The 26,758-nt window shown below is 44.0% G+C and overlaps 2 protein-coding genes across 2 annotated transcripts; both read left to right on the forward strand.

Annotated features, from left to right (window-relative positions):
* Positions 1–16,484: 16,484 nt before the first annotated feature.
* HRG_10216 (uncharacterized protein) lies at positions 16,485–19,433 on the forward strand (the record flags this gene model as incomplete). Its single annotated transcript, XM_044868687.1, has 3 exons — positions 16,485–16,698; positions 16,775–18,527; positions 18,590–19,433. 3 exons carry the CDS (start codon positions 16,485–16,487, stop codon positions 19,431–19,433), a joined length of 2,811 nt encoding a protein of 936 aa, XP_044716042.1.
* Positions 19,434–25,524: 6,091 nt separating this feature from the next.
* HRG_10217 (uncharacterized protein) lies at positions 25,525–26,309 on the forward strand (the record flags this gene model as incomplete). Its single annotated transcript, XM_044868688.1, has 2 exons — positions 25,525–25,557; positions 25,614–26,309. The coding sequence occupies 2 exons, from the start codon at positions 25,525–25,527 to the stop codon at positions 26,307–26,309; spliced, it is 729 nt and encodes a 242-aa protein (XP_044716043.1).
* Between the last annotated feature and the right edge of the window lie 449 nt (positions 26,310–26,758).

Below are 26,758 nucleotides of genomic sequence, written 5' to 3' on the forward strand. Positions count from 1 at the left end.
GCCTCCTTTTACTAGCTTATTTTATAGAGCCTCCTTATACTTATTATTTCTTTATAATAGTAAAATAGGAATATAAGGGTATATTCTTATAATTATATTATAAGAACTTAAGACCCTTAATTAAAGTAGCTAATATAAAGCTATTCGCGATACTAAGGGTCTTAAAAGACCTAGCTAAGAGGCCTTAACCCTTAAGGCCTAGCCCCTTTAACCCCCTTATAAAGGCTTATATCTTTATAAATAGCTAAGCCGCTATAAAGAAGGTAATAAGCTTCTTAGACCTAAGTATATATATTAAAAGGCTCTTTATAAGCCTAGAAGCCTTTTATAATATATAGCTATACTAGTGCCCTAGCTACTTTAACGGGGACGAGGGCATATACCTAAAGCACGCGTAGTACGTAGCAAAGGATTAGTAGAGCAATTAACTACGTAATTATCTAATTACTTAGTCTATATATAGCTCTATAGGCTTTAGGTTATAAATGCGAGTCTTAGAGATTTCTTTACTCTATGCCTCTTCGTTTCTACTAGAGTCGCGTAACTAGCGGCATCTACTTTAAAGGGGAAAAATAAAAATTTAAATTAACTATAATTAAGGATAATACCTAATTAGATAATCGAGGTCTTTATAACGCCTTTAAGTATACTTAGAAGAAAGTTAGAAGGGGAGTACTAAGGGTCTTATCCCTTTAACGGGCTAATATCTATAGGGGTATAATCTTACCCGTTAAACTCCTCCCTAGCGACTTTCCGACCTAAGATACTAATAGAAAGGGCGCGATAATAACGGGCAAGGCTCTCTTCTTAAGCACGTAAGTAAGTAAATAAACCGTCGATAGAACTTTTCTCCTTTACTATAATCCTTTCCCTTCGCGTCCTTTATTCCTCCCTTTACCTACGAGCTGCTCGTTTAGCTCTTTCTTATCTTTACTCGCGCACTTCTTTCTTTAGATAATTATCTACTGCCCCCCGTATACGCTCCTAAGTATTCGCGCTTATTATTCCCGGGGGCGTTAGGGAAACGAAGTAGTTAGCGTCTTTACTAGTCTATAGCTTTAGGTACGGCTAGATTAGATAAGCTATAGAGTCTCGTAGGCTAATCGTTATCGCGTTACTAGTAGTCCTATATAAATATATAGAATTATAGTCGTTAATGTCCTAGCGGTGGTTTTAATATATTCCTAGGTTTTTAACTCCTTTAACCTAAGAGGGTTTAAAGCCCGGTATAAACCTTATAGGGACTATAGCCGGAGAAGCTATTGCTATACTTCGTTTCTAGGGAGTAACGGGGCGTGCCGTAGGCGTTACTAGAGTCTTCGGCCTTAGGGTAATTAACCGAGCGCCTAGTAATTTCGGGGTCCTAGGGCGAGTAGGCAGCCGGGCTATCTGCCTTTCTTCCTTGCTAGCTCCTTATTAGGTTATCGGCGGGGGAGCGGTTATAAGTCTTTTGCTCCTTTATATATTTAGAGGAGCCGTTAGCAGCGGGCGAGGAGTAGGCCTAATTAGCTATATATTAAAGGGGGAGAATAAAGGCGTCGTTTCTATATAGATAAAGGGACTAGTAGGGGCGCTTAGCTCTCTCCTTTATAGGCTCTAAGGCGGGGATCCTATCTCGAGGTTACTTAGGGAAAGGCTGCTTAGTTTAGATAAGGAGCTCGATTCGGTTAACGCTTAAGGTAACGAAGGACTAGGTCTATTCTCGATTCCCGTCGGCGTAATTAGATAGTTAGGGGTCTTTTTAGGGAGAAGTTTCGTAAAGAAACCGCGCGTAGCTTAAGTAATCGGGTTAGGTTACTCCGTAAGGGCAGCTAGCGTAGATAGCTCCTTTCTCGCTTTCCTCGCTATATAAGCTAGTTCTACGTTTTTTTAGAGCAGTAGTTTCTATCTAGTAGGCCTATCTAGGAGGTTAACTACCTCCGGGACTTCTTAGAGGTCTTATTCTTCCTAGTCTCCTAAGATAATATAGTTATATCGGTAAATCCGCTCGCTCCTAGGAATCCTTATAGGAAAGACTCCGCCGAAAGTCGTTAGACCTTAATTAGATAGTATCCTTTATAGTCGTCTAACCCCGCTATTAAACTGCTAGGAAACTCTACCGCCCTATAATATCGCTTACGTATAATTAAGCTCGTTCGCCGCGATAGCTTAGATTCCGTATATTAGCTTATCGACGTAGCCTTTTATACTTATCCTCTTATCTAGCTTAAAGAAATACTAGTCTTAGTATAAGATCTCGTCTATCTATAGGGCTTCTTACGTTGCTCTATACCTTTACTCTAGAATTACTTTAACTTTTAGGTATCGCTATTTAATTATCTTAAGGCGTAGCCCGACTATACCTCTAACCTAGTATTAAATTATTATTAAGGCTAAGTAGCTGTATTCCTACCCTTCTTACTAAGCGGTGTAAGGGACTAGCGTATAGGTAAAGTTATAAGGAACTTAGAGGATATAAAGAAACTGCCGCTATACTTATAGGAACGTATAGAGTCTAGTATATCGTCCCTCTTTCTAAGTATTAAAAACGACTAGGTTTCTTTCTCTATAGTCCTAGAGGAACGCCCCTTAGTAGAGTCCCCCTTTATTCGTACCTACCGAAAAGTTAATAACTTTAGTCGTATACCTTCGTTTATACGCGAAGTAACTAAGGTCGAAGGTAGGAGCGGTAAACTTAATTAGATACTCCCCGTTATTTAGGCATTCGTAGTACTTCTTATATCTATCTTCTATATCTTCGATAGGTTCCCCTTAGTAGTCGGTGTAAACCGATAGCGGGTAAGGTAAGGGGTATACCGCGTTCTCGATACCTCTTATTAAGATTTTAATTATCGCGCTAAGGCTAAAGCTTATAGCTTATTATTTATCGATAGCTCTACGGAGAAAGTTATATACGTCGACGATATACTCTTCCTAGTAGGCCTTATTCCTAGCGAATCCGTTTATCTTTTTAACGCCCTTATATATTATCCGAGCGTCTTTAAGGGTAATGTCCCGCCGCTTAATAGGGCCCGTTAGTATTAGGTGCTAACGATCTCTATAGACGTACTAAGGAGGTTGCTTCTACTTATAAACGTCTCGTCGGTCTTAGTCTATAAACCTTTCCTTATCTTCGGCGTAAAAGCGCCCTTTACCGCCTTTTACTTTAACTTTGCCGTAGTAAGTAGGTAAAATAGAGCTCCTACTCCTAAATAGTAGTACGCTAAAGAAGACAGCGGTATCCTTAGGGAGGTCTATAGCCGGGCCTAGGATGCTATTTAGGTTCGCCGCTATATCTTAGGAAAGGGTAGAGTAAGCGAAAGAGAGGGAGAAGCTAAGATTAAATAGTTAGGGTAAGTGGTTTTAAGTTATAACGCTAAGAGGCTAAGAGGGTATTATATATATATATAGGAGTTATATTAGTAGAGGATCGTTATAAGTAGGAAGCGTGAGTATATATATATATATATATACGTATAGAAGGAAGAAGAAGGAAGGAAGAAGGAGGGTATAGCGAGAGGAATAAATAGTCGTTAGAGCGCGTAGTTATTAGTTACTTTAGCCGGCCTCTATAGCGGTAAAGTCTTAGGCGTATTTAGCGGTTGCGCCTAAATAGCTTCTTCTACCGGTTATCGATTAGGGAGCTATCTAATCCCCGCCCTTTTCTTTTCCTCTTTACTTTCTTTATTCCTCTTCTCCCTCTTCTCTTCTCTATCTTCTTTATTTCTTTAGACCGCTACCTTTTATCTTCTCCTTTTACGATTGCCTCTTCTTCCTTATTATATCTTATAAGACCGCTAAACTCGAAACTAAAGAGCTACTAGATATCGTTAACCTCTCTTTAACTACTCTTCTACGACCTTCCCTCGTTGCTACTACTCTTCTTACTTAGAATTATCGCACTAAGGTCTTTCCTTTTTATATAGAGTACTTTTAAGTAACGACTATCTAACTTATCTAATCTCGCTTAGCTCGTTTTAACCGTCTTCTTTTATAGATCTATAGTTACTTCGAGACCTAGGTCCGTAGTAGAAATAATATCGGTTACTAAGGGTTTCTAATTTATATAGAAATCGCCTTTCGGTTATAGGTTCCGTTAGAAGCTCCCGATATTATTAGGGTTAAAGCGCGCGGTCGCTCCCCTCTCTCTTACTTTCTCGAGAGCACGCTAGGTCGGCATAATTAAATTATCTTCTATGCCCTTTATTATAGACGTCGGCTAGTAACCTATATCCCTATAGAAATCGCTTATCCGCGCGGATACTTCTTTTCTTAGCTTAGTTTAAGGCGGTAAGAATACTCTTAAGTAGTCTTAATTGCTTTATATAGAACTCGCAATCCTCGCCTTTATTAAGGGTGTATTCGAACTTATTAGATAACTATAACTTCCGCTTACGAGCACGTTATATTTCCTTTTTACGAGTATATCTCTCTTTTAGGTATTGCCGGCGGTTCTTACGCTAACTATGTCTAGGATTCGACTAAGGCGCCCGTTTATAAATAGCGGCACTTCCTTAGATACTATAGGGCTACTTACGACCTTAATAGATTCGCTAACTATATATACGGTTGCAATTTCTATACCGACCTTAAGACTAATAAATTTTACGACGAGTATATTAGTAACGAGACCGCCCTTTATCTTCTTTATAATATCCCTAATCCCTTTAGTCCTACTAAGGATTTAGAGGAAGGGGAGGAAATTAACCTTACGCCCGTCTTACCCGGAAAGAGATTATATAGGTTTAACGAGCTCTCTCTTAAGTAATAATTAGATAGTCTTTAAGTTCGCTTTATAGTAGTCTATAATAAGTTTGCCGGGAGTAGGTGGCCTTATTTAGTCGCTATCTTTAGCGGCAAAAGTTTTTCTCTTAAGGTAATATGCGTTTAATTTAGTAAGTCGAAAATATATTAAAATTTATCTTATAGGCGCGTCTATTTTCGCTGCGGCGGGTCTCCCCCTCTATAATAAAGAATAGATATCCCTATCTATAAAGTAAAAACTCTTATTCTTAAGGGAGGTAGGTAGTAAGAATATTCGTTTTCTTATTCTATTATTTAATTATATCTCTATTCGCCTTCTTTAAGGTAGTAGAGGGTAGGCTATTATTAGGGAAGGGTAGGAAGTATTATCTTTATTTACTTAGGGAGCCTTAGGTAGAAAATTTAAAACGATAAGGTAGTAAGTAGGGCACTTATAAATATCTCGGCTACTATAGTCGTCCTTCGATTAGATAGTTAGACGGTATCCTAGTTACTAGTTAGGTTCTAGCGTGCTTCTTACGATAGTCGTAGATTTTTATCTTTACCGCCTTTTCCTCCTTAGCTTCTTTTTGCCTCCTCCTTTTCTTATTAGATTAGCGTCTTTAGGGCTCTAGCGTAGAGATCCTTTTTTACTTTACTAAGTTACGGTAGCTAAACCTCGATCGTATGCCTTAGGCCTTTCTTAGGTATCCGTAGTCGCTCTTCTTCCTCTTCCTAGCTTTAATCCTTTTAAGGTTCGTTAAGGAGTCGTTGCGACCGTAGTACTATCTAATCTAAGGCTTCTCTACTTAGTAGGAGTAGTAAATTATCTACTTTATCTATTATTTCTTCCTTCCTCCTCTTATCGAGAGTAATCTTATCTTAGAGTAACTAGTCGTCCCTAGTAAAGCACTACTAACCTTCCTTATCCTTTTTAAATTTCTTTAGATGCTCTCCTAGGATTGTCTTATCGAGCACGATTCTATTTAGAGTCTTAATCTTATATGCCCTAGACTACTCTAAGCGCGATGCTACTTAAAAGGGACCGTTCTACCTTATTTAATACTTAGCTTACCTCCCTAGATTATTTAATTATCTTACGTCGAATAGTAAGATAAGGTCTCTAGGTTATAGGCTTTCTTTCCTTATCGTATACTTATTAGCTTTATCCGTTCTCTCTGCTAATCGATTCTAATATCTTATTACTCTTTTCTTAGCTTCTTCTATATCTTTCTCTTTCCTTTCTAAAACTCGTACTTATACTTTAAATAATTCTTCTTTTATCTTTACTTTATCCTAGTCGATTAGTCGCTAAGTTAGGTATTTTACCTTAAGAGGTAGTACCGGTTCCTATCTATATAGTAGGTAGAAAGCTAATATTCTATAAGACTCTCTAACTACTATTCGGTTTATAAGGATTGCTTAGTTAAGGTATCTAATCTACTTACCCTTTTTCTCCGCTATTTTTATAAGCGCTATTATTAACCTCTAGTACCCTTATTTTACTACCGCGTTCGCCTTTAAATTATATACTAAAGTTTAGATAACTTTAACGCTTATATCCTCTAGGATATACTTAAAGTCTTTCTTTATTTCGGGCCCTCTATCGATTATAGCGTATAGTATTACGCCGTACCTATAAATAATAAAGAGTATAAATTTAGTTATAGCTCCTATAGTAATTTCTTTAACTAATCTACCTATCTAGTAAGGTCGTCTTATACTTTTATAAGGTACGAATACCTATAATTAGATAGTATATACTAGCTATTAAAGTAAATCTTACTTATAGGGTAGCTAGGCGCGGTCGCGGTTATAACTTCTTAAGGTCTCTTAGTCGTAAAGTATTAGCATTCTTTATAGGAAGAGATTACGCTATAAATATCGTTCTAAAGGCTAGCCTACTAATACCTATCTTTTACGAATATATATATAACTTATTGTCCTTTATGCCCTATTTACGCGTAGTACTTTACGATAATCCTTTTCCGTTCTTTTAGGTTATCTACGACTAGTATAGGTCCCCTTTCTTCCTTCCTAGGGAGTCGCTAAAGCTTTTAATCTTTAACGTAGAAACTTAGACTCTTTAGACGTAGCTTCCTATAGTCTTATTTAGAAAGGCCCTCCGGCCGTTTTAACGTTTAAAGGAAGTTCGCAATTATCCTCGATTCTTTTAAGTAGTCCCCTTATAGCTTAGTCCCTTATACTACGTTTAAGTAGAAGTCTATAAATTCTTTAATATCGCCTTCTATTTCCCTATCTAATACGTTAGAAGGTCCTTTAGGCTTTCTTAAGAGTCTATTAGCTACGCTATTCTTCTTACCTTCGACGTATCGTATAGTAAAGTTAAAGAGGAAAATATAGCTTATCTAGCGAGTTACTATAGCTCTAGGGACGTCTTTAAGGGCACCTTTTAGTTAATTAACTAGGACCTATACGTTAGTTTCTAGGATAAAATATACGCCGTATAGGTATATTCTTAGTCTCCTAAGCGCACTTAATATAGCCCTATACTCCCTCTTTATCGCATCGTATTTAGTTTCTACTAGTAACTACGTTCTACTTTCGAACCTTATAGGGCGCCTCTTTCCGTCGACGATTTATATTAAGACTGCCCCCTAGCTAAGCAGACTAGCATTATATATTAGAATAATGTCTCCTCTTCCTAGGCCGACGTTAAGGGATACTAGAAAGACTAGATTAGTAATAGCTTCCTTAAGGGCAGCTATCGCTTTTACTTATTCGTCTCCCTATTCCTAATAGACTTCTTTCTTTAGTAGGTCTATAAGGGGTTTTACTAAGATAGCGAACTATCTAATCTAGATTTAATAGTATCCTACGATACTAAGGAAAGCTCTAATATACGTTATATTAAGGTATCTTATCTATTCCTTAATTTTAATAACTTTAGCTTCTACGGGGCACCTTCCATTTATTCTATAGATATAACCGATAACTTCGGTCGCTATATATATATACGTAAGAGGCTAATAGGTATCGCGAATATCGTTAAGTTACGGCTTCTAATATTAAGAGGGATCTAATTATAGCCTAAAAAAAGGTCTAGGAGGGAAAGGATCTTATATATTAAGAAGTAGTCGCTAAACTTATCTATATTCGGCGGTAGGTTTATATCTCTTATTATAACGGCATTTATACGTATAGCGGAATTAATTAGGCGTAGTCCTCTGTCTTTCTTTACTACTAGGAAAAAGGGGTTCCTATAGGGCCCGTGCCCTTCTTTAAGGACTCTTGTTTTTAGTCTAATTTTAAGGATATCGATAACTTTCTACTCTATCGCTTTTAGGATCGGGATTAAGGCTACTTACTATGCCTTATATTCTATTATCTTAATAACCTATAGTAGGGCTATAGCTAGGTTAACTCTACCTCTTTCTATAAAGTCCTAGGATAACGCTGCTTCCCTATTAAATAGAATACTATCGAAGATCCGGATTTCTGCCTTTATAAGAAAGCCCTTAAATTATTCGTAGATTACTTTAAGTCTTTCTTATATTAGCCGCTTTCCTTTCTATATACTTAAGAATTTTCCTATTAAGTGTTCCGGGTAGGGTCTAGGCTATATCTTATCTTTAACGGTATTCTATTTAGTCTTCTTCTAGTTAGGGTCCCCTTCCGGCGTTGAGCCGTTTAATAGAGCATCGTTAATAGGGTTAATCTTATCTACTTTTCTTTTAAAGAGAGTATTAACTCTTAGATTATATAATCTAATAGGTCGTTTCCTCCCTATCTTAACTTTAACTTTCTAGATCTTTCGGAACTTCTTTCTAGCTTTAATAATATTTTTCTTAAATTCTCCTATAGCCTCTATAACTATAACTTTAATAATCTCTTCTACTATCTTAGATCCGATAGCTAGAATCGCCTTATCTCCTTTATCTATAATTAATTGCTATCGTACTAGTGCTATTAAGGGCTCGTTTACGCTAGCGTAGGCTAGGTTAGGGACTTAGTTAGTACCCCCTCTATAACTAAGGATCTTGCCTCCTAGTAAGAGAATCTCGGCCGTCTAGGTGTCCGTAAGGGTTTCTCTCTATAATTATTAGGTAGCTCCTAGGTTATCTTCTTCGACTTCTATTACTAAAGCCTAAAAAAATTTCTTAGGAGCTAGGTAGCTATTTCCTATATAGCCTCCTTAAGCTTTAGTCTTTCGCATACGTCTTTATTAACTATTAAGGTCGTAGCCTAAAAGGATTTTACTATATCGACCTCGTCCGGAAGCTCCTATCTAATAGCTCCTACCGCTAGCGTAACTACCTAGATAGTGCCGATCTAATATTTAACCTATATATTCCCGTTCCTTAGGGAATAATTAAATAATATACGCGCGGCTCTAATAAATAGTATGCCTAGGATAAAGGGGACTAAGACTCTATCTAGCGCAATATAAAGACGGATTAGTATCTAGGCCGTTCCTAGATAGAGATTAGTCTCTACCTCCTTAACTATATTTATAAGGGACCTAGTATACGCCGTTATTAATACTCTTATTAGTAGGATTTTAAGCCTATATACGTTTATATATCTTTTAGTAATAAGGTTTCCTTTAGACCCGGTATCGATTAGGGCGCTTAGAACTTTAGCTTTCTAGCTACCGAGCTATACTTAAATATAGGGTAGGTCTTATATATACTTAAGCGAGCGGAAAGGTATAAGGACCGTATTTATACGTATTATAGGAATCGCTATAAGGTCCTCTAGAGTTATCTCCTAGCATCTTATTAAGAGTGCTGCTTCCTATATAATAAATTTATCTTTCTCTAGTCTTATTGCCTCTAGAGTTTATTAATTAGATAGTCCTTAGGCTAGTTACGTTGCGCTAATCGTATTAGTTATAAACCTAACTTCCTTTAGTGCTTATTAGACTTCGAGGCACTTATAATCCGATTCTTTATAAGTAGGGTAAGTAAGCTTAATCGGTTCGACTTAGTATTCTTCGTCCTATTCTTTAACTTATATTAAAGCTACCGCGAGTTTTCCTTATAGATATTCGAGGAGGAGTAAACTACTCTCTATATTATTTTCGGCTGCTTTTATAACCGTTATCGTAGCTCTATAGGGTCTTATATTACTCTCTACTTTCTCTAGGGTCTAGAATTTAGTGTTTTCTATACCTTAGGCTATGTCTATGTATCTCGTGCTAAGTCTCTCGCCTAGTTAGGGAATAAAGTTAATTAGGTAATTTAGAGGGATCGGGATTCTTTTATATATAATTTCTCTAACGATTTTATCCGTAAGTCTATCGAACTTCTTATCTAGATCTACTCTATGTCTATAGTATATAGGGATAATCTTTAGGCTAGTTTTTACTATTCTCGTTATCTCGATTTCCTCTACGTCCTCTTTAACTTTTTATCTTTTCCCTTTATAGGCATTAATCCCTATCGTAGTCGTATAGATTATCTAATTATATATATCGCTTTATTATATATTATCTATAATTATAATAACCGATGTCCTTCCTACTTCTTTTCTTATATCGCTTACTTCTAGATTCCTTAGCTTTTACTTATACGGGCTTCTATATCTCTAGAACTAGTCTAGGAAACTAGATTCTCTTTTACTAGTAGCCTAATTTAGGTAAGATAGTATAACTATAGCTTTAACCTATTTTATAAGTAGTAATATAAAGGAGTCTAGCTATATATTTACCTAGTATATAATAAGCCTTCGAATATATATACCTATTTAAGAAAACCTATTAGTAAGCACCGGGGGAATTACGCTTCTATTATCTTTTCTTCTAAGGTAAAGAGTCCCGTTTACTACTTTATATATTATAAATCCGATCTTATAGTCCTAAGAGTATACCTCGTACTTATCGGGGTAGTATCCTTCTTTACCGTAATAGAAGTATCTCCTAGGCCGGTTAAAAGCATTAACCTAAAGCTATATATATTAATTAGATAGGTAGTAAAATCCGATAGTATTTACGCTACCTCCTTATCTATAACTTAAAGAGTAGCCTCTACTACTAATACGTCTTTATTCCTTATTAAGCTAGTTAAATATCTACTCTTACTAGCGAGTAAGGTTAATCTTTATATCTTTAAAGGCTTTTATTAGGTCTAAGATCTCCTTTACGGGCTATCTAGGTTTCTTATCTATTTTCTTTAGCTCTTTAGGAAGTTTTTCTTTATCCTTATCGGATTCGGCTTCCTCTATTACTTTATTAATTTCCCCGAAGAGCTAGTCTTTCTTTAGGTTCTTAAGCTTCTAATTATAGACTTTAGATACTATATCTCGTCGCTTAATATCCTAGCGAGGTGCTAAATAATTATTGATTATATAGATAAGGCTTTTATATAGGAGTTTTAAGATAACTTTAGATATCTTCCCGTTTCTCTCTATAACGTTAATAATAAGCTCCTTCGGTATTATATAGTAGATAAAGTATAACTAAACTATAGATTCTTCCTAGCCGTTAGGTTATGCCTTACGCTATAGGTATAAGTAGAGACTAAGCTATTCTATAACTTCCGTAATAGTCTTAAGCTTTTTAGTATTATAATAGTCTAAGCGGTCGTTAGTAGTTTCTAGTTATTTAATATTATATACGTAGTAGTATTAGAGGAGTCTCTTCTTCGTTTCTTCCTAAGTAAGTCCGTCTATAAGAATTTTAATAGTAGGGGCTTATATAGAGGAGATATAGACTTCGAGCTAGTCTATTTTATCCTTATCGTAGATGCGGTTAACGCGTATCTCCCGTTTAAACTTCTTAAGGAATTTAGTTACGTTTTTACCGTTAAATTTTCCGATAGGTAGGAGTTATAGTTAGCGGAGTCTTCCTACGAGGTTATCTTAGCTTCTAGCGAGTATATCCCTAAGTTTATTAGCAATCTTATTAATATCTACCTTAATTTTCTTTATATCGCTAGTAGTAGGATTAGATAATCCTTCTTAATAGCTAGTATTTCTAGATATAGTATGCTTATAGATTACGAGGTTGTAAAATTTAGAGTTAGAGTTTTCGGAGTTAAAGGATATCTTATTATAACTATCTTATTGCTTACTTTCTTATCTATTAGCGGGAGGTAGACGTTCTCTATAAGCTACCGCATAGAGGAGAGCTAAGGTTAAGGTTATTAGGGTATCCCTCGTTAGTACTTATATTAGTATTATTAATACGTATATAAGTAAGAGGTCTTAGTAGGGTTCTAGAACGGTCTAGATTACGCTATCGTCGTTATTTATATCTTTTAAAGTATTATATAAGGATCGTAGTTTCTTAACCGAGTCGCTAGTATTAGGGGTCGTAGGGCTAATAATAGGAGCTTAGGGTTTTTTAGTATTAGCTTATTGCTTTTCCTTTACTATTAGCGAAGGCATTATCTAATTATTTGTTTCCCGGTAAGTCTATTGCCTTATTAGGTCCCTAACTCTAGCTATTAAGGTAGTTGCTACTTTAATTATTAAATCCCTAGATTTTATTTTTTCTAAATAGTACCGTCGTCCTCTAGGTATTCTCGGCTTCGTAAAGCTACTTATCGCTGTGCAAATAGAACGGAATAACGAGTTTACGCCCTAGAGACTAGTTTTAACGGGGACGAGGGCATACACCTAAAGCACGCGTAGCACGTAGTAAAGGATTAGTAGAGTAATTAACTACGTAATTATCTAATTACTTAGTCTATATATAGCTCTATAGGCTTTAGGTTATAAATGCGAGTCTTAGAGATTTCTTTACTCTATGCCTCTTCGTTTCTACTAGAGTCGCGCAACTAGCGGCATCTACTTTAAAGGGGAAAAATAAAAATTTAAATTAACTATGATTAAGGATAATGCCTAATTAGATAATCGAGGTCTTTATAACGCCTTTAAGTATACTTAGAAGTAAGTTAGGGGGGTGCTAGGGGTCTTATCCCTCTAACGGGCTAATGTCTATAGGGGTGTAATCTTGCCTATTAAACTACCTAGGGATCTTTAGTAATAAGCTAGCTAACTAGCTAGCTAAGAAAGGCTTAGAGGCCCCTACTTAAAGGACCCCTTTAATCTTTATTAGCTACTTATAAAGAAAGGTCTAGTAAGCTACTAAAGACTATTAAAAGGGCCTCTAGGCTACTAAGGTAGCTAAAGGCCCTAGGGCTAAGGGCTTAGGTAAGTACTATATATTTATTTAAAAGACCCCCCGCTTAGCCCTTAGCCTAGAAAAGGACCTTATAGGGAGTATTACGACTATAGCTACTAGGCCGCTAACGGTCGACCGCGTTAAGTATATAATATAGTCTAATAGATAAATAGTTAGTATAACTATCTAATAGATATAGGATTAAGGGGATTATAGAAATCTAAGTAATCTAAGATTAATAAGATTACTACGCTCTATATAATCTAACGTTAGGGATTATAGCTAGGCCTATAATCTAAGGATAGTCTCTATAGGTATATATAGCTACTTACTTTTACTCCTTTAAATAAATAGCTCGATAGCTTTTAATATAATTATTATAATCTTTATTACGATCTTATTTTTAATTTTAATTACTTAATTACTTAGTTATAGTCTATAGTCTATAACCTCCGACTTATTACTAACGTAATATACTTATTATTACTTAGACTACGCCTTATTATATCTATTAATATAAACCCTTTAATAGGTTTATCCCTTAGGAATAACACCGGTCGTTATAAGGAGGCCTAGGCCGACCCTCTTAGCCTTTTACTAGCTCTTCTTTAAGGCTAGCTTCTTATTTTCCTTCTTAAAAAGTACTAAGAAGGTAGACTAAGACGACTACCGCTACGGCTAAGAAAGGTATATAGCTAGGCACCTTATCTTAAGGTGCCTAAACTATAGGAGGGAAAGAGAGGTCCTTTACTAGGCCTCTAAGAGATAGAAGGGGGCCCTTAGCCTACCTCTTCTCTATAGCTCTAAGGAAGGAAGGGAAGCCCTTTTAACTTTCTTAGCTAAAATAAAGATAGGGATAGTTAAGTAGCTCGAAAAGGAGTAACCTAGGGGCCCTAGGGCCCTTAGGGGGGGAAACACCGCGTAGGAGGAACTAAACTAACCTTTCCTTTATCTTTACCTTTATAGCTACCCTTTCCTTAATTAGTTATAAGCCCCTAGGCTCTATAGCTAGCTAGGACTACTAATAAAGGCCTAGGCCCTTATTAGCCTCGCGATAGCCCTAGAGGCTATATATAAGTAATAATAATAAAAAGATAATATTATTATTATTAAGAGATAGGCCTTTTACTAGCTAACTATATATATTTATTATTTATTATATAATTATCGCTTAATAACTATTATATACTATTTACTTTAGCTTAAGCTTACTATAGCTATTAATATTTATAACGATAGTTACTTAAATTATTAATAGTTTTTTATTAATATTTTATAAGTAAAATATATTTAATAAATAACTATATATATTATAAAGCTAGCTATAAGTAAGGGTATAATAATATAAAGGTTAAAATATATTTATTTAGCTTTCTTTTTTATTTTAATTACTTAGTAAGATATTATAATAGCTTACTATAGTCTCTAAATACTGCCTTAAATAAATAAATAATAAAACCTAGAACTAAGAATCCTTAAAAATTATATAAAATAAGAGATATTAGTAAATATTATTATATTTAAAAAAAAATACTGCTTGTTCTAGCTAGCTAAATAGCCTAGGAGCTTAGCGCGTTTAATAGACCCTATAAATATCATAGAATCATCCGCCTCTATCCGGGAATAGCCGTCCGGAACCGCGCGCCGGATTGCAATACCGGACACGTATTTAAATTAGCAGTAGAAATGTTTTTCTGCTTTAGGTAGGATTTTTCGGAAACATGCCTGCTTTCTATAAGTCACAATATAGGGACGTTGGCATCGCTTCCAGCTAGCAGGTATAGCTCAGGGGCTATTCTTTTATAGGTCGACTTTGGAAAAGCTATATTATATACGTAACCGATCAGTCTACCACATGGAAGCTGCCGGGCCAAGACTGGACATCTGGTGACAAAGATAGAGTAACGCAGATCGATCATGCTTCTGCATTGCCGGGCTGGCTACGAGGTTATGGGTTCGACAAATAATGTCCTCAACAGCTGCAAGGGGGGCTAGGGAGTTCCTTAGAATGCGCTGTGCATCTCTGCTTTCGCCTTTTTCTCCCCGCCGGAAAGGATAAAAGAGCCGTCCGAAGCAGATATTTCTCCGGAACAAGGATTGTCGGCGTACTCCCTGAATACGTAACCGTAAAGTTGGGTTTCTTTTGAGCCGCATGCCAAAGTACATAGAGAAAAGGCTGCAAATGCGTCAGCTGTCGGATTGTAGGAATACGAGCCAGGCAGACTTGACTCGTGAGCATGCATTTGGTGGGATCCCGACATGACTGCCAGGGGCACACAGGCACACAGTGGGGAAAGCGACGGGACGGTTAAAAGCCCGTAAACGAAGCACGGGTTGCTTTTCGGCCATGTTTACCAGCACGGCGCATCGGCTGAGTGAGGGTGCCCCGCGCGGGGCGCACCCACGCTTGGCCGCCACTCATGTAGTTTGACTCGTTGCCTGTTGTTACATCACTCCTACGAATAGCTTCGCCTGTTCGAATCAGGATTCATATAGCTTTTCTCAGAGCTAGAGGTATTAGTCTCGGGGCATTATAACCAGGATCTTCGGCCCTTTTGAGGAAGAAGCCGTAGGCGCGTTGAATTCGCACACCTGGAAGACACGAGCGGAAGAGCGGGCCTGCGCCGTACTTTTCTTCCCCTTGACCCGGCCGCTGTTATTTGTGCCGATAAGGATGAGCTTTGCGTCAATCTCCACTAGCACTCATGCAGGGTCATCACTGTATTAGGTAGGTATGTGACGAGATTTGTATCGACAAAGGCATCGACGCCAACTACTCACAGACGTAAGCAGCCATACCTCGAGACTGGAAATAATAGCCTCCTCGATGCCTGCTTTGGGGAGGGGTTTTGTCATGTCCCTACTCAGCTAATTTTAATGGTTGTAATACGACGCCTCTAAACAACAGACTCTTGCTGATGACGATGAGCGGATGGGGGGTAGTACAGACTTGGGTCAAAGAGCAGCCGTAGCTCAAGTCTCCCAAATGCGGCATGCTCTCCTTAGTGTGAAGTATGAGATTGCTTGCTTAAACGAAATCATAGTAAAGAAAGAATAAGAACCTCTCCATCCAATTGATTTTGAGTAGACCAAACACTTGACTCACGATAACTCCATCCATCCATGTCCATTCTGGGAGTTTCCACCAGCGCTAGGGGACCTAATCTCTTTATCCGATCGGCCAATTCAGCCTTACGAGGCTCAGGGCTGACTGTAGAACAAATCGCTCGACTTGGCGATTTAATGGCATGTTTCCATGCAAGGTCCCAGCTCCGAGGCTCCCTCGACCCGAGGGCCCCCATTCCCTCTCATCGCCGTGTCTTCTTTCTTACATGTACATAAAGAAGAGGCGGCAGCCTTCTGAAAGCAACTTCAACCGACCGACTTCTTCAACATAGTCTCCTGCTGGACGATTCCCGAGGCGAATCTGCACAGCATGTGGTCGAGAATATGCGTCGCCCTCGTGGCCGCTGCTGGGGCTGTCCAAGCCGTTCCCGCCCCCGGACTCGTAACTGTGAACTCGACGACGATTGCGAGCAACAGCAGCCGGGCGGTTTCCACTCACAACATTGTGAGAACTCGCACTGATACGTTGAGCCCGGCCGCGTTCACATCCGCTTCCCACAGTCACGCGAAGCACAAGGGATGCGGTGCTGCGGTTGACTCTGTCACCATGTCCGCGGTGCCATTCCAACTTCCTTCTCCTCCTGCTGCCGATGGTCACAACAGCTTCGGCTTCAAGAATGAGCAAACGGCCACCTTTTCCGTCAATGGCCCGATTGCCACGCTTTCGCCAAATGTGCACTGGGACTTTGACACTAAGCCGGCGGCCAACGTGAAACCGGTTATGCCCGGCACAGGCTCGCAGCTTTATTACGGCAACGGTGGTATGTATTCCCATGGGACCAAAAGACTTACCCGGCGAAGAGTTGGAGAGACTAACTTAACGTCCCTTCCAAACAGATCCCAAGAAGTCTGGGCGATTCGCCTTCCTCACGTTCTACTTTGACAGTCCCTCAGTCAACCTTGACCACTCCGATCACGTCACAGTCGTGAGCTATGATGCTCATATATCAGAGCTCGCCACAATGACCATCCGGTTCGCCAGCCAGCAGGCTTTTGACTACGCCGCCAGCACCTGGTCAGCCAAGGATGGCTTGATCCTTGTCGGTTACGTCCGGGGCTGTGGCGACTACGATAAAGGAGATCGTTGCTATTTCGTCGTCGCGGAACTGGAGAAGAGCAACAGCTTAGAGTTCATTGTCAAGGGCGAGGCAAAGCGACCGGATACCATTTCCACCGGCGGCGAGACGGAGTGGGGCCACTGGGTCCCCCGTGAAGGCGGCCAGGACCAAGACAAGCAGAAGAAACCGACATCGTCGAGAAAGGATGAAGATCGCTTTTCCTGGAGTCCGAGTTCCAGTTCGACGGCCAGTCCCAAGTCCAGCCACGTTCCTGCATCTAATGCCTCGGCCACAAGCATATCTCCTTCACCAACTGCACCCTCGAACAACAGCAGAGACTCTATGCTTGGCAGAGACAGGAATGCCTGCAAGCCGCCGGTCGACACCAAGTATGGCCTTCCTACTGCTTGCTTGGGTCCCTTTTTTGACGAAGACCTCGACGACATTATGGGCTACGAGGAAATGCAGCCCGCAGACCAGGCCTACCTGAAGCAGCTTTACCCAAAATATGACGAGGAGGCCGAACCATCGGATCAAGACTTTGATTTTGACGCGGAAGACCCCTTATGGAGGCGGCACCGTCGATCCGTTGTCTTAGAGAAGAGAGTTTGGCCGTTTAAGCAAATCTGGACCGCTGTTAAGAAGCTGATTGAAATCTCTGCCAGCATCAACAAGGAGATTTCATGGAAGGTCCCCAGCGCAGCCCAGATTGACAAGATTCAGGACAAGCACGCAAAGCAGGTCACTTCACCTTGGGGCGACGGCATCCTGCTTAAGTCTTTTGGGTTGGAAGAATCCGATAATAAGCACCTCGAAAAGTATCTTAATATCTATTGCGTTGGTTGCAGCGTCAAGGGCCAGGCTCGGGTTAACGGCCGGGCTACCTGGAACGCTAACGACGGCTTGACTGCAGCCAAAGTTGAGTTCCATACGGACTTGGAGTTCGTCCTTAAGATCGGTATTGACGCAAAGATTTCCTACTCAAGGAAGTTCGAGACAGACCTGCTCGACGTCGGGTTGCCCGGCTTATCTTACGGCCCTGTCGAGGTCGGCCCCTGGATATCTCTTGGCGCCAGCGTGAACCTAGAAGCGGCTGCGAATGGTAAGATGCTGGCGGGTGCCGAGATGGGGTTGCACGATGCACACATTGTCATCGACTTCAAGGCCTCGACGCCCGTCCAGAGCGGTTGGGAGCCCTACTTCAAGCCTGTCTTCGAGGCCAACGGCGAGATCATGATTTCGGCCGAGCTTGGCCTACCCATGGCCCTGAAAGTCGGCCTTAAAGTCTTTTCGTTTGAGAAGTCGGCTAAATTGGTCAACGAGCCGTCGGTCAAGGGAGTCGCCCAAGTTGCTGCGTCTGTAGGCTTGGACAAGGCGGGAAAGTTTTCGGCCGGCTTCGAGGAAACGGATGGCTGTGCAGGTATCCTCTCGCAGTTGACATGGCGAAACAAGCTCTGGGCCGACGCTTTCGGCTTCAAGACGTTCAACCTCTACGACACCGATGACAGAAAGATAGCCCGCAACTGCATCCCGTAAGTCTAATCGCTTTGTGGGAGACTCGTGAGCGGTCGAGCTAACCTTGACATCCCCTCAGGCTGCCCAAGCACCTTGCGCAGAGCAACAGAAAAAGTAATTCGACCAAGGCCACGCGGCTGCGCCGTAGACAGCTGGAGGGTCGGGCCCCCCAGCAGGCGCCCGGGCCGGCCCCCATGGTCAGCGAGTTGACGCCTGAGATGTTAGCTACTTTCCAGGGAGGCTCCTCCGACGAGCTTTCATACGAAGCAGAAATCATACAAGACTTGTCCTACAACGACACAAACGGGATCGAGTTTGGCCGCTTGGTGGACAGGGACGAGAAGACAATGGTTGCTACCTGTAGCAACGGCAACATGTACGCCGTCGTTGCGGAGCGCCTTGAAACCAGCGTCGATTGTTCAGTCCTTTGGGCAGCGACCATGGACAACACACTGGTCCTCGACGGCGCCTCTAGGGCCATGCATTACGCCACGGCTGCCATGGATAGAGCCGGTGTTTCGCGCCTTCGCCTTGGCCCGGTTGAGGAGCTGCCCAAGTCAAGCCGTTTAGTCGTCTGGACGGTCGAGTATAACCCCGAGGCTGATGAGGGTAGCAGAAGCTACTATCTGGTCAGAAACGCCGACGGCGAGGTATTTTACCCTCTCGTATGCGAGTACAAGAACGACGGCGGGGCCAAGGTGTTCCTGGCCAAAAGCCCCGAGGAGGGGATCAGGACTCTCGAGGGCGACGACGTCGCCTTCTCCATCACAGGTGGCTATGTCAAAGAATGCCATGGACTCCTCCTGTTGCAGGAAGAATTCGATCCTGCGGAAGATCCCGTATTCTTCTCGTTGAGCGGGGAGGCGGAGGATTACTTCGAGTACGACGATGAGGAGATAGACTCTTTCCCACCCGAAACCTAGGGAGGCTATAATTATTTCAAAGCCTTAGAGGCTGTATATAAAAAGAGGTGTTGCAAGTTTCCCGGCGCCCTCGAGTGAGGCCAAGCAGCCCTCTCGCAAGGCTGAAAATTGAGGGCAAGAGTCAACATGTAAAATTGCCGTCGGCCTGATTTCTTTCTTGTAGTTCTGTGGGGTGACGCTGTTGTCACTTGCTACCTAGATGATGTTTCTAAAACCACGGCGGTTTTGTCAACTGTGTGCGAAAGTTGGACCCGGATGTACATTAACCTGCAGGGTCGGTATCCCTTGACTGCGGTGCAGTCTTACGCAGTGGGGTAGCATTGCTACCAGGAGGCGGTCGCGACTTCTAGGAGTCAACTTACGGTAACTGTAAGGAACACAAGCACGACGAAACAGAGAGTGAAGAACGGGGGCCAGCGATTCCATTGTTGGTCTCTAAAGAAACCGGGCAGGAGCTTGTGGTTATCCCTAGTTCTTTTGTACCCGACAACTGTAGGGACAGCTTCTGCTAGGGCATCATAGCCCCCCCTTTACTCTCGCTCCGTGGTTCCAACCAAAGTTCCTCATATTCACAAAGGGACACGTAGCTAGAGGATATCTGTACAGTTTGCTGTTCTTTTCCCAGGGATGCCACCAGAGGCTGAATGGTCACGGCCCTGGTCTTTGGGCGCTTGACAACGATGATACTATCACCGCCATGTTTTCGGTATTCCATTCTCTTGTTCCCCTTTAGACGAAGACGCTCAAAACCTCAAATTTCCCCAATGTACCCCTTATCCCGTTTAAACCCATGCGCTATAACTCCTGTATATTTTGTGAGCCTTCCAGTGGCCTAAACATCCCCCACGCCCGTTGTCTCTCTAGGAGTCTAGATGCTTTGTAAAGTAAAAAAAATCAATCTCTCGCTATATCTCGATCTCGATTTTTCCGCTCTCGCCAATTTTCGTTGTTTCGTCGTTCCTCGAGGCTCTTTTGCGCAAGCCCCGACTGGCTCTCCTGCCCCCGTCCAGCAGTTCTTTCCTCCAACCTAACTGTCCCTCGTGGTTTGCCTCGCATGATTGGTCGCGGCTGCTCTTGCCCCTTTCTTCTTGCCCCTCCCCCTCGACACGTCACCCTGACATGTCTCCTCTCAGGTTCGTCGTCCAACCAGCGCAAGGCAGTATGTCACTTCGTCGGGGCTTAGCCACACCAAATGCCTATACCCTGCAGGCGCCGTCCTCGCCCCGCGAGTCGTAAGTGTAGACGATGAGTGTGTCTTCGGGGAATGCCCGGAGCCACTCGCGGAAGTCCCTCGCCGCTTGGGTCTCGTCTACGTTCCCTGTCGGGTCGGGCTGGGGAGGGGCTGGGGCTTATTTCTTGAGAAAAGTTGGCTGAGGCCACTGAAAAGGGCAGGCAAGGCAAAAGAAGGATGTAAATACACGTCAAGGCAAGTTACGTTATAAGTGAGTAGTAGCACAAGGTTAAGAGCAGAGTAAATTTCAATATGTATTAAGAGTTGCTATGCATTGTTGTGTTTTTTCTCGCGTCCTGGTATCGCAGCTACGACTCTCTGTAGCGCTGGTGTCGCTGCCTAGGATTGAAGTACGGCTCTTATTGAAACTGTCCTAGGTAAGGCAGTCTGTCCTCTTGTAGTATCGACGCGGAAGTTCCAAGAGGGATGGGCATAAAACCTGGTCCCAGGGCTAATAACTGTCACGTCATTTTGCTAGGCAAAGGTTGAGTGCACATTCCAGCAGATGATACTGCAAGTGACTGTTATAATGAAGTGTTTTACACGTCACGGCAACAGCCATCGCGAGAGCTTCGATTTATATGTATGTGCGCGAAGGATATATGTTCATTATGCGTGGGCTGGGCGAACTAGCCAGCCAGTCGGTCGAGCTGTGCTGCCTAGGTCGGGCGAGACTTGGCTGGGTTGATGAGTAGGTAACTAGGTACCGGTGTAGGGACGGATAATAATACTGACAATGCAGCTTCGGCCAAGGACCGTCTCGATTTATTGAGTTTCTACGGACCTGGTCCCATCGCCGGGCCGATGGCTCTTTGCGCCACGGATCCCCCCGCTTTGGGCCGGTCAATTGGGCACACAAAGGCCACCTCCCCTACGTCCATCATTGGTTGGTACAATGCACGCAGCGCTTGGTGCTGGTAAAATCGTGCACTTACTATAATTACCTGGTAACTATTTGAATATCACAAACGCGCGAGGATTTCCATCATGTTGCATTTACTCGTCAGCTCATGTACTGTGCCAACTGATGTACGCCGCTCTAATTGGGCCGCAATCCGGGCCCGCAACCCGTCTGCTCCTTTACCGCACGAAGTAATTAAGGGGGGGGACACGAGCCATGCTAAATGAGCGCTTATATAGAAGAGCACGCAAAGCTCTTGTTAAGAGTAACTGAAAATATTGAAAGGAATGTTTATCGTACTAATAGTATCAATAAACCTGTAGCAAGAAAAAAGTAGAATTCGTAGATTATATTTTGCGTCTGGACGTGGCTCTTTTAGAAACCAAGGCGTGGCTCGCTTCTTTTGACCCCGCTTGCCGCAGTCTGCTCGCTCTTCTTCCCGGCAGTGACATCTCCCCCCATCCATCGCGGCGCGCCTCACTCGTGCTTACCCTCGTCCCCCCCTGCGCCGCGCTGCTACACGTCTCCACAGGAATAACTAGGAGGTAGACGATGCACCGATGTGTACCGAGGAGGAGGAGAACGGCGTGCGCCCCCAGCCAACGTTCAATCAGAATGGTGTTTGCCCTCAGGAACCAGCAGTTACATCTGGTATAAGAGCCCTTCGTGACACCCCGCGCAATCTATCAATTCTTTGTCGGGCCTGCGAGACGAGTTCTTCAAAGCTCCTAGGGCTTAGCGAGGCTGTCATACAATCCCATTTCGGCAGTTTCCATCCGACTCGCCCCGAGCCTCATCTATATTCTATACGCCGAATCTACAAAGCCGCGGCTCATCATGATCTTGCCTAATATGGCAAACGTCAGCTCGGCGATGCAAGCCGCACCACTCGAGTCCGATGCGTCACGTCCCGGCATTGACGCTTCGACAATCGTGGGCATCGTCTTTGGCGTCCTAGCCACCGCCACGGCCCTTCTGGGCCTCGTCATCGCGTGGCAGCAGTTGCAGCTCGCCGTGGTCCTGTCCTGCGCGTCCTTGCGGTTCGGGCGTCGTGTAATTAAGCCGTCTTCCCCGTTCGTCTAGTGTAAGCCTGCTGACAGTAATGCACACCAGTGACCATGACCTCGCTCGAGACGTTGATGTATGTTGACGGCATTCGAACTGGTTGCCGACCATGGGTTTGGAGTCTGCTTGAATTGAATTGAGGGAAATGACATGAGTAGCGTGAGGGGGCGACGAGAGCAATGAAGCGAAACCATATACTTACTGTAAGGCCCCTACTAGGGAGCATACAGGCATGGATAGAGAGTATACAAATACGTGGGGAAGTGTCGGTACAGACGTCAGTGGTGTGGGGAAAACAGAGGCAGCCTTTGAGATGCCGATACTAGTACTTTGTATAAACCATAAATCTCATGCTCCGGTGAACTGTCACATCAGATTCTTCTCTCCATCTGGGGTGCAACGGGGACAGGACTGTTCAGCGCCGGCAGCTCCATCATGTTCCAAAGCGGCATTTTCTGGAGAGAAAAGGTGTGAGGCCGCTGCTCGGCATGGCGAGCGCCGAGAACCAACAATATATATTAGTACTGTACTATATTCGCATAATACCTACAGCACCTACTGTACGTAGTCTAACAACAGTTACGTACATACCTACAGCAGAGTGCCTGGCGCCGCGCTTGCTGGCAGAGACGCTGCATTCCTTGCAGAAAAAAGTGCATGCTCTCCAAGGCGTGTGGCGGCGATGCGGAACACTACCAGGCTTGCAACTCCAATCCGAAAAATGTCGCCGTGAGCTCCTGATCTCGAGAGGCGTCGTGGATAGGGGTCTCGAGCCAGCATCATCCCGTCCGATTTTGGCCTTGGTTTCTGTGCAAAGCAAGTGCTTGACCAGCTGGGTATGGGGGCAAGGTAGACGCGGTATTAGTTTGATACATTATCGTCCTCCATAGCCGAGAAACTGTGGCTCGTGCTTGCCTGTACGAACTTACGAAGTGTGCCTTGATGAACAAAGTGACGCAAGCTCATGAGCTGGTAAGTATATATAAGCCCTGCTTCGGCAATTGTCGAGCAAGTGGCGTGTCGACGGGGAACAACGGTCGCTCTGTACTAAATCTGGGAAGTCTCCCACATGACTGGAGGGGATCATTAACACGCTTGTCTCGCCTCCTCATCAAGACGTACGAGACACGACGAGTACACATTGTCGAAGATATATTTCCACCCGAGCTATCCAGCGCACCTACATCATCTTACATGAGCTCCACCAGCGCATCCTATGAAATACATAACATGGAGACTGACGGTTTGGCAGAGGATGACGATAGTGAGAGAGAAACGACAGATGGGGATTCCATGCCAGTCGTAGCCAAGGTTATCTCAGTAGCGTGAAGAAGGCACGTGTACGCTGTTGCGCGCTGCCCCGAGTTTAATTGATGCCCAAGCGAGACTTGCGATGAGCCAGTATACCTGCCTAGACATCAGGTGATGGCCTAATTGGAAAAGGAACGTGGACTCAACATACGTCGAAGAGCATGGAGCTGAGTAAGTCGGCAAAGAAACGTAGAGTGAAAAAAGAGTGTCATGGCGGGACGCGCAACCGAGTAGAGTCACATGTCGTGTTGCTTGAGACGGACCGCGTTGCATTGGGCCACCGTCGGCCGTGCGACATGGTCCACCGGACCGCCCTTTCAATCAGGCTGCTCAGGGGCCGAAGCCACGACCGCACACGCCCGAAGATCTTGAAGCAGCGGAGAATGACACCGCAGACGAGCAGGGTCATGGAAAAGACGGTGGACTTGAAGGCCTGAGTTTTCTGATAGTGATAGCGGAGTTGATCCGGACTGGCCGACGACGTGTTGATGGCAGTGCTCGCGAAGCTGCTGCCGGACGGCTACGAGACCGGCAGGATGGGTGACGCTGGCGAACCAAGCAAGCGAAACGACTATCTGCCAGTGATATGCGGACACCAGAGACCCTCCGCACTTGGAGGGAAACGAAGCCGCGGATGAAAATGCCTCCGCCGGTCAAGATCTGGACGCCAGACATTGACAATGGCCAGGTCAGGGCGCGCTGCGTCAGCAGCGCCATCGACAGGATCTCGTGTCTCGCGGCTAACATGCCTGCTGGAAGGACCGTTCATATCCATCTACCGGCATAGGAAGAAGCCATTCGCCCTCTCGAGTAACATGTCCCGGATCACCCTGGCCTCTCCCCGGATCCAGCCGAGGAATATACCATTGGTGAAATTGGGGCAAACGGCTCGCATTTTTGCAAAATGAAGCCTTCGCCGGCCGGGGCTTTCTGCGAATCGTATGCGATCATGCGATGAGAACGATGCAGATCAGGTAGACCGAGCCGACGAAGCCAACGATGACTGACCATGTGGATGCGTGTCAGCAAGCCGTGGCACGTCGCCAAGGCCTCGAGTACTCAGGGAATTACAGTCTCCCGGTCCGGATATGTCGCCGTAGGGCTGCAGCTTGCCATCAGGCAGATCTCTGCAGTCGACAGGTTGACAGAAGCCCATTTCGCAACAACGAAGCCGAGAAGATGATGGGAAAAGGTGATGTCAGTTGATTGAGGTTGCGAAGGGCCTCTTCGGGGACAGCAGCATTGAATATACTGCGCTCCCCGTCAGCCAAGCTCGGTGCTTCGAGGCACACTGGTGAATAGCATGCAGGCTCTTTCGGAGTCGAGGCTCAGCCCTCCCATCTCTGTGGCGCTCATCGTCATGACTCTGTCATATAAGTTAGGTGGCCGGCGGAGCAGGCCGCAGTGCTGAGAGCCTGAGACAGCCCGAGAATCTGATTGGCCTGGGCTGTCCTCATCCATCCGCCTCAGCCCCCGCTCCATTTTGGTCTCGGCCTCGAGGCTCGTCGTTCTCCTCCCAACGAAGAGCTTTGACCTGGGTGCCTAGCCATTGCAAAGGAAAACATCTGAACGTCAGATCAATCATGTCTCAGCTCGGTGCCGCACCAAGCTTCAAGGTGAGGATGGAGCGCTTTGCTTTGGTCCAACGTCCTCCTGACCGCAGGCGCTCTAGGTTGTCAGCCGCGAGGATTGGCTCGTGGCCCGCAAGGCGCTGCTGGACAAGGAAAAGGAGCTGACGCGGGCCAACGACGCTCTCTCGGCCCAGCGCCGAGCACTGCCCATGGTCAGGTTGGACAAGTCATATACCTTGAGCTCGCTGGCGGGCGAGAGCGTGACGTTGGCCGATCTTTTTGACGGCAAAGACCAGCTCATCGTCTACCATTTCATGTTCGGCCCCGAGTCGGACCAAGGCTGCCGGGGGTGCTCCCACATCGGCGAGGCGCTGCCAGATGTACGCCACCTGCGGCTCAAGAACACCAACCTCGTCGTAGTCTCCCGCGCCCCGCCCGAGAAACTCGAGGCCTTCCGGGCCCTCAACGGCTGGACCTGGCCATGGTACTCGAGCCAGGGCTCCGACTTCAACTACGATTTCCACGCTACCATGGACGAGTCCAAGCGCCCCATGGAGCTCAATTTCCGCACCAAGGACGAGATGAAGGCCCAGGGCAAGAGCTGGTACTCTGGCGATGTGCCTGGCTTCAGCATCTTTTACAAGAGAGACGGCGACATCTTTCACACTTACTCGACGTTTGCCAGGGGCGCGGATAAGGTGATGCCAACCCTGCAGCTGCTCGACATGACGCCGCTGGGCAGGCAAATTGGCCCGCAGGGGCCAGCCGAGTTTAGGCTCAAGCACGAATATGATTGAATAATTCGCGTCTCGAGATTGGAGTGAAACTGCCGAAACGAGTCGCAAAGAACTTGTCTGCTTTTTTTTTCTTAAACAGTCCTCGTGTTTCCGAATGGCAGCCGAAATGGCACTTTAGGAGGTGACGCGTATGACATACGTACATACATGTATGCTCATATGTCTCGAGTAGCCGAGCCAGCGTGGTTGTCCTGCGTATCCCCTCAGTGTTTGTCTTTCCCTTCTAACTAAGAGCCGTCTCAAACGCTTCGCACCTAGAAGTTGTCGACGAGACGCTTTTCCAGCATGACACATCGGTACCGGCTAGCCCGCACGAGGCTGCAGTGGTCCCAGGCAAGGCAAATTGACCGGTGCCGGGGGCAGATCTGACGGCGAGCCTTGCCGTGCAGTTTGCGCCTCCTTACACAACTACATTTACCGCAAGTGGTTCTGCGATAGAGACCCCGGGC

The sequence above is a fragment of the Hirsutella rhossiliensis genome, assembly GCF_020360975.1.
Source record: "Hirsutella rhossiliensis strain HR02 chromosome Unknown scaffold00015, whole genome shotgun sequence".
NCBI lineage: Eukaryota > Fungi > Ascomycota > Sordariomycetes > Hypocreales > Ophiocordycipitaceae > Hirsutella > Hirsutella rhossiliensis.